Source organism: Natrix helvetica, assembly GCF_964273705.1.
Source record: "Natrix helvetica genome assembly, chromosome: 1".
Classification (NCBI taxonomy): Eukaryota; Metazoa; Chordata; class Lepidosauria; order Squamata; family Natricidae; genus Natrix; species Natrix helvetica.
Genome location: NC_138548.1, coordinates 185,561,660 through 185,577,025, shown reverse-complemented (window position 1 = coordinate 185,577,025; position 15,366 = coordinate 185,561,660). Strand labels below are relative to the sequence as shown.

General features: G+C 41.9%; 1 protein-coding gene across 1 annotated transcript in view; it reads right to left on the bottom strand.

Moving 5' to 3' along the window:
• Positions 1-14,301, bottom strand: part of UNC80 (unc-80 homolog, NALCN channel complex subunit) — a 167,601-nt gene extending 153,300 nt beyond the window's left edge. Inside the window, exons 1-5 of the mRNA XM_081957199.1 lie at positions 13,993-14,301; positions 11,315-11,363; positions 6,258-6,414; positions 5,371-5,675; positions 778-901 (exon numbers count right to left, since the gene is read on the bottom strand). Of these exons, the coding sequence (XP_081813325.1) occupies positions 778-901; positions 5,371-5,675; positions 6,258-6,414; positions 11,315-11,363; positions 13,993-14,084 (727 nt within the window). The 5' untranslated portion in view covers positions 14,085-14,301. The remainder of the gene's footprint in view (positions 1-777; positions 902-5,370; positions 5,676-6,257; positions 6,415-11,314; positions 11,364-13,992) is intronic.
• Positions 14,302-15,366: the final 1,065 nt, after the last annotated feature.

Here is a 15,366-nt window from a genome sequence, read left to right as displayed (position 1 = left end):
TTAATACTGTACTAAAGATGCTGGGACATAATCTTTGATAGTGGCTGATAGCTTCCTAATATTTCCCATTTTTTGTCTTTCATATATTTGCCTACCATTGGGCTAAATGAGACAGCTACTTTGGATGGAAGATACTGCAGCCTGTAAGAGATTGGCAGAACTTGTCATCCTCAACTTGCCCCGTGTCCTTTAAGCTCACCTGCTACCTACCTACTCATGCAATGGATTTGAAGAAAAACCCATTGCTTACATGAAATGTGGGGCCCCTTTCCGATTCATTTTCAACATTAATTAGCTAACCAAGACAGTATTTACAATCTCCTATATTTCTGGAAGTTCATGGAGTAAGCAGGCCAGAAAGTTCCATGTTACTGCTATAATCAATGAATAATAAAATACATTTCTTCCACTATCCCATTAAGTCAAATGAATTCACATACAGTATCACACTCTGCCAAGGTTCTCAACAAAGCTAGACTCATGCCATCAGTATGAGTACATAAAGAATGTAAAACATGCCCCTGGTTTGTTTTTTTTTAAAAAATAGGTCTAATGATAAACGTGGATTGTAACTAGAAGATAAACTTGTGAAATTTTAAAATATAGGTAGCCCCTTAAAATCTAACCTTGCGTCATATTCTGAGGGTTATATGAGACTAAAGTACTAAATTAGTTGACATGTTCCCATTCCCAGAATTTGAAAGGGGGCATGCTCATATATATACATACACACACATGCGCCTACACATGCACACAAAAACATACAAACACACAAACCTGTGATTATATTCCTGATGGGTTTAACAAGTGCAGTAAAGGCGGTGACGTCTGGCTGTCTATGTTCCCACATTGGCTGCCAAATGACAAGACCACTGGCCAGACGAAAGGTCAGATCAGATTCCTAAAAATAAGAATACAGCAAATTGTTGAATTATTCTAAGGGATATATGTGTAGAACTTTCCAATTCTAAAGCTGATTATTTTTTTCCCCACATATATACTATTTATGGTTCCAAATTAGCAGTCAGATAAAGTGCTAATCTGGCCTTAGCAAAAGGCCAGGTTAACTAGTCTTTTAATTAGATAATCTAATTAAAAATTACTGCAATTAATTAAAATTTAAGCAAAAATTAAACATTAAAATGAAGCAAGATTATTCCACCATCTCTCCTACCTCTACTTTAGTTACATTGTCCAGTAAAGAAAAAAATCTGTGGATCCTGTAATGCTCATATTTTGGCAAAGTATTTTCAGTACAGGCAATACATCCCCTGGAAGGCAATACTTTTTTGATTAAAAATGAAAGGATGTGTGGGACCACTATTGCCACTAGAGTTTCATGGAATTGGTGTTTATCTCAGTCTTTTTCGCCCTTTTTAATCTCCTGTGCAGCTCCATTGAAGGAGAAGAAGCCAGAACAATAGCAGAGATAGAATAATTATAAAAGACCTACTTTGGTGAACTTCTTTAGGACTCAAAAAAGACAGAGAAGTTTAGAAGTCCTTATTTTAGCCTCAGTGTGTTTAGATTTGGGACTAAAATAAATTACTTAAGGGGTAATCACTGGATCAATTAATTGCATGTGGGAGTTGATGGACATCCTGGCACTGCTAATTGTGTCATGTGAACACGGCCATGTTGCATAGCTTTCACCCTCCAAACCAGAAACAGAAAACATGATCAGAAGCGCTAAGGGTATTTTGACACTTTAAATGCCTCAACTATGACTAAGGCTTAGTAGGAAAAAGAATGAGTCATCTTTAGAGGAAAAACAGAGAACACTTCATGGTTTTTTTTTCATAATCCTCAGCATGCTTTGAAGACTTGTGGAAAACAAGATCATATGTCCAGTAATATTACCATGTTTTTGTCCCAAAGATGCTTTTACAAGAGGCAACTGGACTTTTTTGTTTTTCTTTGAAGACATTTTACTTCTTATTCAAGAAGCTTCTTCAGCTCTGACTGGACGGTGGGGAATGGTGGAAGGATTTATATTCCTTGCAGACAGCTGGTCATTTGCATTCTTTTAGAGAGTTGTTGAGGCCACTTGGAGGTTTATCAGTGTCCTCAGGGTCACAAATGGATGTGGCACCTTCTTGGAACTGTTAAAAGGAGCCGTGTTTTCTGCAGGATGTTTTCTGCCCTGTATCCCTTCACTGTGACTTCTGTTCACAGGCTGTTGGGGATAAATCTGTGGTGTCTCTGTAGTGTCCTGGCAAATGACGTCAGGGAGTTTCCCCTAGTCAGCCAGCAACAGCTACAGCGGTAGCAACAGCCAGGTCGCGTCTGATTGGCTAAGACGCGGCCTGGCTAAAACGCGGGTAATTCTCCCTTCTTTGACTGGCTGAGCTGCCTGACAGCTTTCATATAAATAGCTGTCAGGCAGCCTCAGGCGCCGATTCTCTCCTGTATTTGACAGCTGTTTGTTTTGTGAATAAACCTTGTTGAATTGCCTCACGGTCTCTGCCTGTGTTTTTTGCCGACTTAACACTGGCGACGAAGGTGGGATCCAGCCGCCGCTGACCCACCACGCGTCCCTTTTCTTTCGGCAGAACCGGCTTAGGCATTTTTTTCGTCTTCTTTTTTTTCCCCACTTCTCCGCGATACCCTGAGGCAAAGAGATGGCATCCCTGCCTCCATTCTCGCTGTTCGGGAGCGCCGGAGAGACGTGAGAAGCGTTCCTCGAGCGCTTCGAATGCTTCCTCATCGCTAACGGCAAGAGGAGCATTCCCGAAGATGAGAAATGCAGTTTTTTCTTGAGTTGTTGCGGTCCCCTGATGTTTGGCGCTGCCCGAGCTCTGGCGGCTCCACGGCCAGTCCACACGCTCGACTGGGAGACTCTGACCGGGAGACTGCAGAATCACTTCGCCCCCACACCGTCCTGGATTGCGAGGCACTATGCCTACAGGGGTTGCGTCCAAAAACCGGAGGAATCGATAAGCCAGTTCCTCCAGTCACTCCGCACATCTGCCATGCAGTGCGAGTTCTCGAACATCGACTCGGCACTAGTGGAGCAGTTTGTGTGCAGGGTGAAGGACCTGCGCCTCCGACGGTGCCTCCTTTCCCAGGCGGACCTCACATTCGAAGGGGCCATCGAGCAAGCCAGAGCTGCGGAGCTGTCCGATGAATCAATGGCGGAGATGTTTCACCTGCCACCGCCACCAGGCCGTACCTGCCTGGTAGACGAACTGGTCCCTCTGCCTGCCGGCTACCCGGAGGAAGGCGTGGTGGCTCGCATCGGTCAGCCTGCCAGGCGGCGAGCACCTCCACGAGCCCGTGAAGTTCCAGTTGCCTGCCTGGGCTGCGGCGGTAATCACGACCGCTCAGCTTGCCCGTTCAAGGCTGCCATATGCAGCCGCTGCCTGAAGAAGGGCCATCTAGCCCAAGTCTGCCGGGCACCCCTGCCTCTTCCTCAGCACGAAGGCGACGTCCCGACACCAGCGACCAGCTCCCCGAGGCCAGCAGCCCAGCAAAGCCAACAACAGCGCAAGCCGCGCGATGGGTGTTTTGCCGTTGGCGCCGAACAGCAAACCAGCCCTGCAGAGTCGACCATCCATGCTGCCGCAGGTGCTGAGCGCATCAAGGCGTCGCTCCTGATCGAGGGCTCCCCTTGTACCATGGAAGTGGACTCGGGCTCTTCCTGATCCCTCCTTTCCTGGGCAGAGTTCTCTCGTCTCTGCCTGGGCATTTCCAAGGCACAGCTCTCCTCCCCGGACTCTGCCCTTCGGGACTACCAGGGGACTTTAATTCCCACCCTGGGCTGTTACCTGGTCCGGGTGGAGTATGGGGACTTTTCTGGGTGTCTGCCTTTGCTTATTGTAGAAAAACCTTTGCCAGCCATATTGGGCCTTGACTGGTTCCCTGCCTTGGGTCTTGCTGTCCATGGGGTTCGGCAGGTTTTAGCCACGCCTCCTGACGTGCCCGACGTCCTTGCGCAATATGCCGACGTCTTTGATGGGCAGCTGGGAGCGTACAAGGGCACCCCCATCTCCCTTAATCTCGACCCCCAGGTTGCCCCGATTAGGCTGAAGGCCCGTAGGGTGCCTTTCGCCTTGAGGGCCAAGGTTGATGCTGAGCTGGATAAGCTCATCGCGCAGGGGGTATTGGAGCCGGTCGATTACTCTAGATGGGAGACACCATTAGTGATCCCTGTCAAAGCGGACGGCTCCATACGCCTCTGTGCGGACTTTAAGTCGACCATTAACCTTGCCCTCCAGGCGAACCCCTATCCAGTTCCGGTAGTGCAGCACCTGCTCCACTCTTTAGGACAGGGCTGCATCTTTGCGAAACTGGATATGGCGCAGGCCTACCAGCAGCTCCCGGTGGATGACGAGGCGGCAGCCGCACAGACCATCGTCACCCACCGAGGAGCCTTCCGTTGCCACCGCTTACAATTCGGTGTATCCGTTGCCCCGGGGATCTTCCAGAGCCTCATGGAGCGTCTGCTCCATGGGCTCCCTGGCGTGGTTCCGTATTTCGATGATGTCCTGATCGCCGCGAGCAGCCGATCAGGCCTCATCGAAATAGTCCAGAAGGTCCTCGACCGTTTCAGGGGGGCAGGCTTAAAATTGAAGGTGTGTAGTGTCCTGGCAAATGACGTCAGGGAGTTTCCCCTAGTCAGCCAGCAACAGCTACAGCGGTAGCAACAGCCAGGTCGCGTTTGATTGGCTAAGACGCGGCCTGGCTAAAACGCGGGTAATTCTCCCTTCTTTGACTGGCTGAGCTGCCTGACAGCTTTCATATAAATAGCTGTCAGTCAGCCTCAGCCACCGATTCTCTCCTGTATTTGACAGCTGTTTGTTTCGTGAATAAACCTTGTTGAATTGCCTCACGGTCTCTGCCTGTGTTTTTTGCCGACTTAACAGTCTCCTCCTCAAGCTGAAGTCACAGTGAAGGGACACAGGGCAGAAAACATCCTGCAGAAAACACGGCTCCTTTCAGCAGTTCCAAGAAGGTTCCACACCCATTTCCATTACTCAGGTGACCTTAAGGACACAGGCAAACCTCCACATGGCTATAATGACTCTCTAAAGGATACCATCTTTTCCTAAAGATATTCTATTTATGGCAGGCAGAAAATTTGGAAGCTGGGTGAGTTTGAAGCCAGATGGTTGACTCTTAGCACTAAAGGGGAAAATATTGCAATCACCTCACACTCTTCCATATATAAATCAAATAAATCAAATAAAATCCCTAATAAATGCAACATAGATGAAGACATGACAGTAGAAAAAAAAATCAGACTAAGAGTTTCTTGTATGCCACATACTATATCCATCAAACACCAGATGTGCTAAGTAGTAGTTGTTACTTATGATAGCCAAATATTCCATCTCCTTTACAGCCCTTACAGCTACTTTAGGCACTTACTTTAATCCTATGAACCAGAGGAGCAAACAAGAATACAAAAAGCTCAACAGTGGCCATTGAATTCTGGAAGAACTTCCTTCTGCTGTTCTCCTCTTCTTCATTGGTACTGTCACATCTTGATTGCTCTGGAGATCCTTGGTTTTCAATCTGGTGAATAAAGGCACTGCTGCTTCCTCTCCAGCTTGACCCTCTGTCTCCTGATCCTCCAAAGTGGTCATGGCTGCAGTCTTGAGGTGCTTCTAGCAACATCCAATGTAGAGTGTGAAGGAGTTTTGTCTCAGCAACACCAAGTTTGTCCTGATGTCCTAGATGAAAAAAAATTGTGAGGACTGTGATTAAATGGTGCAGCTTGAAAAGAAGCTCTGTTCGCCTTGTTTACCATAATACTAAACATATGCTAGTGTACATAACCAGCAGTCAGCTATATGAATCTCCTTATTTGTTGCCCACATCGATCATCTAAAAAGACAGTGTACTTGGCTATTACATTTTATCTCACAGGATAATACATGAACTGTTCTACTTTAAATTGTTTCTAAAGCTACTTCTAAAACATAGAAATCTCAATTTTTTCTACGCTCTAATAAACCCAGTTAATATTTCAGAGGATATCATCTAAACAATGTTTCTTGGACTTTATCTTGTATTTACATTGCATTGTATTGACGGATGGAAAAGACATGTGTTTTTTTTATTGAAAACATGCTTTTAATTATATTTTAATTTCTGCTGTAAAAATATATGCAAATTGGCTTACTGAGGACTTTCACTGCTGACAATATTTATAATAACAATACAAACTGTTATTTACTCCATTTTAGTAATAATTGTTAAGATACAGTAATGTCTAACCACAGTTGTTTTTAAAATCTCAGATGTGCACTGACCTAACTTGTTCCGGTTGGAAAGCAGAGTGGCTGTGCAGTGAAGGACATGTGGTAAGGCAGCTTGAACCAATTCCCAGCGTGAAATGCTCTGGATGGCTTCAGAAAGAGCTGGTGAAAGACCATGCAGCTTGTTTTCAACCAAAACTCTTTCAAAGGACTAAAATGAAAGGAGGAGAGAAAAAACCCCTTAGTTTAGGTTTTTGAAACTTTTACTATATTCTCTTTTTATGCACTTTGCTGCTTTCGGTGAAACATAAACTTACTAAAAGAATCTACTAAGGCAGATCTTTCACGTGACGTTTTGCCCTGCTGTTTCTTGTAGCAAATATCAGCAAAGAATAGACTGGATGCATTTATCTTTTAAATTTCATGTAGGTGCGTCAGGGAACTGGTTGGATCATGGCTTTTGGAGCCATGGCTCTTTGTGTTAAATGGTACATATGTGTTTATTATCCATGCTTGAATGCTTGTCTTATAATCACAGCAATCACGCTTGCTCAATTTTTGTTTTATGCTAGCATTCATGACTTTATTGTTCAGTCAAGGATATTTCTAAAGGATAAGGACTTTACTAAACTGGAAAAAAATTAATGGCGGCATTACTACCCTGATAGACACAAATTAATCTGGTGCTGCTTTTCCCTTCAAATGAACTGGTAATCCTAAAGATTCTCATATTTTACCATACACAAATATGTAGCTTGGGTCACTTCCCCCAATAAATCGGAAGAACAGAAGGGTTATTGGAATGGAGCTTGGAGGTCTTCTAGTCCAGGGCCCTGCTCAAACTGGAGACCCTATACCAGAGAAATGGCTGTCCAATCTTTTCTTAAAAGCCTAAGTGATGGAGCATCCACAAAATCTGAAAGCAAGCCATTCCACTGAATAGATATAATGTTTTGACTCATTTCTTTAATCTTTTTTTAATCCTGTTATCAGCTGATATTTTCTTCTATAGTCGTTTCAAAAGTCACTTGAAGATTTATTGCACACTGTTAAAGCTGTGATTGGCAGGAGTTGCAAGACAACAACTCAGTCAGTTGCAAAACAGGTTTTGGATCAATTTTCAGACTGAGAAGGTCATAGGTGGAATGGTAATTTCCAATAACTACATGGGAGTAGGACAAAGACAGGTAAGATTATGAAGACTAGGGTGGGGAAAAAAACTTTAAAAGCTGTATTAACAAGAAATATAGCTCACAAAATGAAGCTTAATAACAATGCTGGGAAACTATTGGAGAGGCAGCATTTTTGAAAATTGTAACTTTCCAATAAATATGATTTGTAACACACTTAGTGTATTTTTTATTTTATTCCATTTGATCAAATTGTCAAATGAAAAACAGACATGAGTTAGTATATTCAAGGAACCAGTAGTCAGCTTCTAATCCCCATCCAACAAATTTGATAATTTTTCAAAAATAGTTAGATATTTGTCTTACTGTAAAAATGATAGATGAGGAATCTGATCAAATGGTCTAAGACAGTCAAGTAAACTGGAGCAGTTATAAGTTCTCCTATATAGAATACTATAGAGGCAAAGAAACTTAATATGAACCAGCAAAATGATGTAGATGCAAAAAAGATCTTTTAAAAATATATATATACATAATTTCCAGGTCATAGGAAGTAATAGTTCCCTTTGAACCCTCAACATCGAGAATTGTATTAAATTCTGGACACCATGTTTTTAAAAAGATTCAAAGAAACTTGATCAGGTTCACAAAAATATAACTAATATGATCAGGGAAGTAGAACTACATCTTACAAACAATGATAGTAGGGTAGAAATGTTTTCTCAGAGAAAAGATTACTGAAGTATTTAGCTTTGAGAAAATAACAACAACAACAGCAACAATAGGGGTGTAGGGAGGGGTTATTGATAGCATTCTTCAAATACCAGAAAAGTTATCACCCATAAAAAATCAAACTCTGTTCCCTCTTATTCAGTATGAAGAATCAATGTATGTAGAAACAGATTTGAATTACAGGGTGGCAAATTCTGATTGAATGATGGAGAAAATGTGAGACTATTAGAAAGAAGCATAATTTGGTTCTGTCTTAACTTTCTCTAATATAAGATGGGGGAAAGGAAACACACAATTGGGTTTTTCAAGATTTTATTATTATAGCCTTTGCCAATAGAGTTCTAGTACTTCTCATGAAGTCTGTTTCCTGAGTTGGCCTATCTCAAAGGGACAACAACTTAAAAACAACTAGAAAGTTGTGTTTTATGTCTCACCCAAACACAACATGTCTCTGCTATTCATTAAAGTAACCCTCCCCCTTTAAAAAGAGTGTGCTGGTTTAAGAATAATCTTATTTTAATAAATTAACTTCATCATTTTTCAGGCTACACAGCCCTGTTAAATATCTGTTCTGAAGCAAATCTGATCAGATACCTCAGACCAGTCAATCTTAACAACTAGGAATAAATACCAATTTTCTTTGCCTCCTACTCCTTAGGTTTCTACAATTGCAGAGGAGCTTCAATGAATTCTTGTTGAAGTTTCCTCTGGTGAGATATTTGCTTAAAACCCTATGGAAACTGACTGGTTAAAATTTTATCGGATGTTGAAGCCTGGCGTCTTGCTCAGAGATTTTTCTTTTTAATTGGAAAATTTGCTCTGTCCTCCTTCCCTTAGTCCCCAGCCCTAGTTCTCTTGTCAATTGGCCAGGCATTGCCTTCACATCTCCTCCTCCATAACTTTTTTCAGTTAGTACCAGAAAATGTCTTTCATTTCACTGGGATAAAGACACCCAAGCATCTATAGTGGATTGCAGATGTTTCTGGTTCCATATTTGGAAATAGAAATGAAATAAGAGTTATGCCCAGCAGTGGCGTAGCGTGGGTTGTCAGCACCCGGGGCAAGGCAAGTAATTTGCGCCCCCTAAAGCAAGGGCGGCCCGACTGCAGCTGCCCCTGGGTCGGCATCAGTCAAGTGAGGCTCTCCATGCTGGCCTCCTGCCTTCCTCCCGAGGAGGAGCTCGAAGGGCAGCGGGAAAAGGCTCGACTGAAGGGAAGCAGGTGCCGCGGGGGTGGGAGGCGCACCGGGGGCTTCGGGAAGGCGCCGGCTTCCTGGGGCGCTCCAGGCGGAGCGGGAGGATGCGGTGGCGTTGCAGCGGCGGGCAGATGGAGCGCAGCACAGCGCTGCTCTCCTTCGGCTCCGCCTGGAGCGCCCCGGGAAGCCGGCGCCTTCCCGAAGCCCCCGGTGCGCCTCCCACCCCCGCGGCACCTGCTTCCCTTCAGTCGAGCCTTTTCCCGCTGCCCTTCGAGCTCCTCCTCGGGAGGAAAGAGATGGCCACAGTCCGGGAAAGGGCGGCGCAGGGCGAGTCAGGGCGCCCCCCCAGATGTTGCGCCCGGTGCGGCCGGCCCCCCCTGCACCCCCCACGCTACGCCACTGATGCCCAGTAACTGGACAGTGAGTTTTTGTCCAAAGGAACTAAATTCTTCAAATTACTCCCAGATTTTTTTCGTTCTTGGCTAAATTATATTAGATGAATTGTAATTTAGTAAATCCCTGCTTGGGGGGTGGGGGGAGGAAGGAAACCTAGATTCTAAATATCCAAAAGCTAAATAAGCACAGAGAAACTGTGTTACTAGATTGTTCAAAGAACAATAATATAAGAGACCACCAAAATCTTAAGATGAAGATGTTTATATGATTTTTTTGCTTTTTAAAAAATCAACAAAAACCCAGTATCGGTTTTACCTGGCTTTTCTTACAATTTACATGTTATTCTGAAATTTGCAAATTATTCACAATATATCAATATGGTACTCCCATATGTTTAAATACAATTTAGCCCAAATATGCTTTTTAGTCCAATATTTCCAAATATATGTTTATTTTTATGAAACTGTCTACAACTTTTACTAGTGTATGATAGTTTTGAGAAATTAGAAAAAGCGAGAATATGAGGAGCAAAATAATGGATCTATTTATTCTCTTAAAGACTACCAATTAAATGAAAATAATCAAATGAAAGAGATGGATCATATTTTAAAGAAAGCACTTATATATAAGCCAGTTAATACAAGACAATAAATTGGCTTCAAGAATGAATGCATTCAAGAGCAATATTTCATTGTACAACTCACACTAAACAATAAACTGCTTATAAAACTATGAAGAGTACAACGAATTTCTTCTCTGTTACAATCCGCTCTATACCCCATATTGTCCTATTTCAATCCTATTAAATCCTGTTCAATTCTATTTCCCATCTTGTACATTTCCAATCTTAAACATAAAACTTGTCTTGCTGGAGACTATATGTAATTTGCTATCTATTATTTTCAATCCTTTGTAAAAGAAATTTAAGTCTTGGTAAAAGACTTTCATTTTAATAGTAGCAATAAGCAAGATAAATTTAATTCTATGTTTTTGAATTGCTATTTTTACTTCTAAAATTTTATTTTCTTAGTATATTTTCATTGCCAGTGATTCTATTGTTAGTAAAAATAATGAAGAAATAGGGCATCGTTAGTTTTTTCCCTTTGGCATGGTACATTGTTCCAATAAAATCATATTTTTAAAAAAAGATTATTTAATAAAAAATATTTTATGTCCTAGCATTTTTCCATTTAAAAATGCTTTGTAGCTATTTAAAATGTTAGAGCCACAACTCATCTTTTTCAAAACTTCAAACTCAAAAGACTTTTCTAGATTGTCAAAACCTTTTTCTGTCTCCAAAAAGATCCTAGCTATTGTTTGATTGTTTGGATTCATATTGTCAATAACATTCAATATATGTCTAATGTTGTCTCTCATATATTTCTTTGGGACAAATCCAATCTGATCAAGCTTATTATATACAGTATGTATTCTTCCTGCAAGTATCACTGTGAAAAACCTAAAATTTGCATTTAGTAAAAAGTACACCATTCAAAGGGGAAATCATGGATCTGGCCTGCCTCAATCAAACATTTAACTAATAGTAATGAAACGAGTAGTAAGTTTGACCCACTGAATTGAACATAGCTGCCTGAGTTTCATGTTAGAAGCAAGCAATTCATGCACATCAGTAAATCAAGAACATCAAAAATCACATACCACACAAGAAGCTTCATATTGCTTTCCCAGTTTGGGTCTCAAAAATGCACTGAAAAAAGATATAGATGTTGTTAAAACAGGATTTTAGATATAGTATACAATTAAATATTTTGATTCATTGGCACAATTGTTTAGTTTATATAAGTGTATATGTGTGGTTAAATCAATGGATGACCACTTAGAAATATGTAGTGTCATTTCAAAATAGCAATAGCAATAACATTCAGGCTTATATACCATCCACTTTTTACAGCACTCTCTAAGCGGTTTACAAAACAGCATATTGCTCCCAATAATCTGGGTTCTCATTTTACCGACCTTTGGAGGATGGAAGCCTGAGTCAACCTGGAACCTATCAGGATTGAACTCCATGCTGTGGGCAGAATTAGCCAGCAATACTGCATTTTAATTACTGTGCCACCAGGGCTCTTCAAATCCCATGCTATAAAGCTAGCAACTATCTCTATGTGGCTGCTATGGAGAACATTTTCCAAGATATAATTCTTATAACAAGCAAATGTATATCATAAGTGCAGAACCTGATATGTGAGCCCCAGCACCCATTTTGAATAAAGCTTAGGATGTCAGAGAGGGAAACTAGCAGAGAGTTAAGGAAAGCATCATTTTATCTCTTAAAAATCCTCAGGCACCCAGCCAAAATAAAGCAAATATTTTTGATAGAGGGAGTGAACAGTGCAAAATATTTATACCTATTTAGGTCCATTAACCATTTCCTCCAAAGGCTAAATATTTATGTTACAATCAGTCCAATTATAATGGCATCACTAGTTATAGCCCCCCGTGCCCTTGAAAGTGAAAAACATGTTTTTCTTGCTCACCACAAGGAAGTTGCACACCCCTGCCCTATGCCATTTTTTGTACATGATATATATCCTGATAAATATGGGATGGGATTGAAGCTAAAGAAAAAGAAATCCTATTCAGTAAGAGGTACTATTTGAGTCCTTGGGTTCTCCAGGTTCTATATGAGCAGGAACCAGTAGCATTAATAGATCTGCAACAAGTGATGTGATTGGACAGTAAAGCCCCAGATTTTCTGGCCTGTAGACAACAGTGGAGATTTTGAGCATGTGTTGTGCATACTCAAGTAAGATGGTTGGCATAAGATGATGTTTGCCCATTCCCAAAATGTTTATCATGATAAATATGGCCAGTCACAAAACTGTCAAGGCAAACTGGTAAGGTTGTTCATTGCCATGACCCCAAGATACTCAGTACCAGCTCTGAATTTCCTTTATTTAGTTATTTTGGTTTTTTCTGCAGCCACTTAGCATTTTTAATAATTAGGACAGGACTGCAAGAGCCCTCAGAAATGTCAGCAGTGTGAAGTGAATAATCATCCAGCTGTCTATCTAAGATGTTTATCATATACCTTAAAAAAAAAGAATGGCCTGAATTGAGTTAATTTGTGTAATACGTACTTCACCAATAATCTAGTACCCCACCAACATTGGAAAATGATGATGAACATCTGAATCAAGTCTGATGGAGGGAGAGAATGATAAAGCTAGATAGTACCAAAAGCATGAACTTGTCCACCCTCTATTAACACAGTGCCATTGTGTCCCCATCCCTACTAATCATGATACAAAGAAATGGTCAGTCCACAGGCCACAATTTGAAAAGGTTTAGCCTGTAATTATGGAAGAGGTGAGCTATGATATCTTTAATTCAACCTTATTACCTTCTATGATATATACCATAAGTAATTTTATCTTACTAAAGTAATTGTCAGCAAGATTGAGCTGAGCATTCTATTGCAAAATATAAAGTGCTTGTTATATAGTGACTTTCATCAATGAAATCCTTTAAATTGTGCATACATAATCATTATCATAAATATTAGGTGAGTCAACTAAATCTTTTATGGAACTGTATTTATGTCAGTTGGAAGACACTAGGAAATCACATACCTAAGAAATGTTAGAATTACTTGTTGTAATTCATTCTTGCCATTGTTAATGTTTTATTTTAGGTAAATATAGGTTTTTTTAATGAATTGGGGGTGAGTTTCCATAGGAAGTTAATGTTCAATTTTACCTGGAAAGAAGGGATGTTCATAGATAGATAATGCACGTATAGAGACAGTTAAAACTAATACAAAAAGATGATTTATTCTTTTGCTGAACCGTTTTAGTAATGGTTACTGTATGACCTTTCTCAACCCTTGTGAAGATGGGTAACTGAAGCTGCAATTCCAAGCATGCCCAATTGGGGAGTAAGATGGGAGGAGGGAAGTTATTGCAAAATGGATTTCCTGATGGATAGCATAACATCCCCTGACACCTGCTGCAGCCCTGACTTATTAGAGGTCACTGAGGAAGTGGTTTTATGGCATGCAGCGCTGGCACTTGGCCAGCAGAGGCAACAGGCTGCAGGGTGAGGGAAAGGAGAGGGCATGGATGTATCTTAACTCAGCCCCCAAATTGAGACCACCGGTAGAGGGCAACAAAGAGTCAGAGGTTCCCGTATCTCTGCTGCTATCTAATGACTGTCCCCCTAAAGCAGAGCGGACTATTTAAAGAAAAGATTGCCCTGACTTCGCTCTCTTGGAATCAAGAACCTACAGGCGGGCGAAGAGCACGTAATTCTTATTTGAATCCCAGCCCTTGAATCCCAGCGAGCTTTAGCCGGTAGCGCCCCCTATTCTCCCTTACCTGGTTTGCCTCCACAGGAAGGTCTGGATAGGCAACGGAACCCCTCGGCCGCTCTCCTGGTCCTGGCCTTCTGAGCTTTTTCTCTTCACCATGGTGCTGGTTCCTGTGCCGCAACAGCTGTTAGCCCATGTCTCTGCTCCGCCGCAGCAGTCCTCTCTGCCTCCGGCTCCACTGGTGCAAAATGGCTGCAAAAACAGCGGCAGCAGCCAAGTAGGGAGAAATCAGCGCAGCTTGCGGGGAGGCGGCGGCGGTGGCGGCGGCAGCCAAGGACGAGAGGATACTCACCTCCCGCCCCGCATGTTTCCCTTCCTTCAGAACCTCCTTCTGTGGACAGCAACTAGCGCGAAGGGACCTGCGCGTGATGTGTCAAGGGGATACCAACGGGGCGGGGGGGAGGGGACACGCCACCAAACGGATAGCATACTCCCAGATCTGAAGTGGAAAGTTTGGGGGCAACAAGGGCTTCTCGAATTTCCATCCTTAACAACCATTAACTCTAATTAATTCATTCCCTAGAATGGCTCCTTCTTTATGCAGTAATATTTCCACTCTTGGCTGGAGGGGGGGCTTACAGTAACAATTAACTTGCTGATAGTCATATAATCTATTTCTGGAAGGGGAAAGACGAAGAAAGCAAACTCCTCCTTAATCAAAAGTATCTGTCGAAATTGAAGCAAAGCAGTATCACAATCACAGGAACAGATTTAGGAAGCATATACCACATTTCTCTTCCTATTTTATTCCATAACAATCCTGTGAAGTAGGATAGCTGCTCATTTAGAGAGCTTTCCTGGCCTTATAGTATTGTTTGCAGTGATTGGCAGCAGCTCTCCAGAACTCAGATGATAATGTTTTCCCAGTCTCCCTCCCCTCGCCTTGTTGTCCCCCCCATAGATAGGGCAGAGTTTTTTCAAACTATATTCTGTGGACCCCAGATATTCACTGGAAGACTATGGGATTTTATGAGAGACAACCAACCAACCAAGAAGTAAACAAACAAATGTGTTTCACTTAAACATAATTGAAATTTCTATCATGTGAGTTTTATCTCTTGATTTGGGATATACAGTAGAAGTTTTTTTTTTTTTTCAAACAAACAAACAGGTGCCAATAGAAGAGAATATTTCTGGCTCAGGATTCAACTGTAGGGTTCTTGGTGCCCTTTGATCTTAGTGCTCTTGTTGCAGACATTTCATTACCAAACTAAGTAACATTATCAGTGTATCAAGCTCAGAGAGCACCAAAGACTCCACAAATAAGTTCTGCAAAACCTGTTTTGCCTGAAAAAGTTCAATAACTCCAGGCCTAGGGTATAGAATCCCAAAATGTGGAATCCAGATGTACCAGCACAAGTCACAGCACAATGTCTTGGCA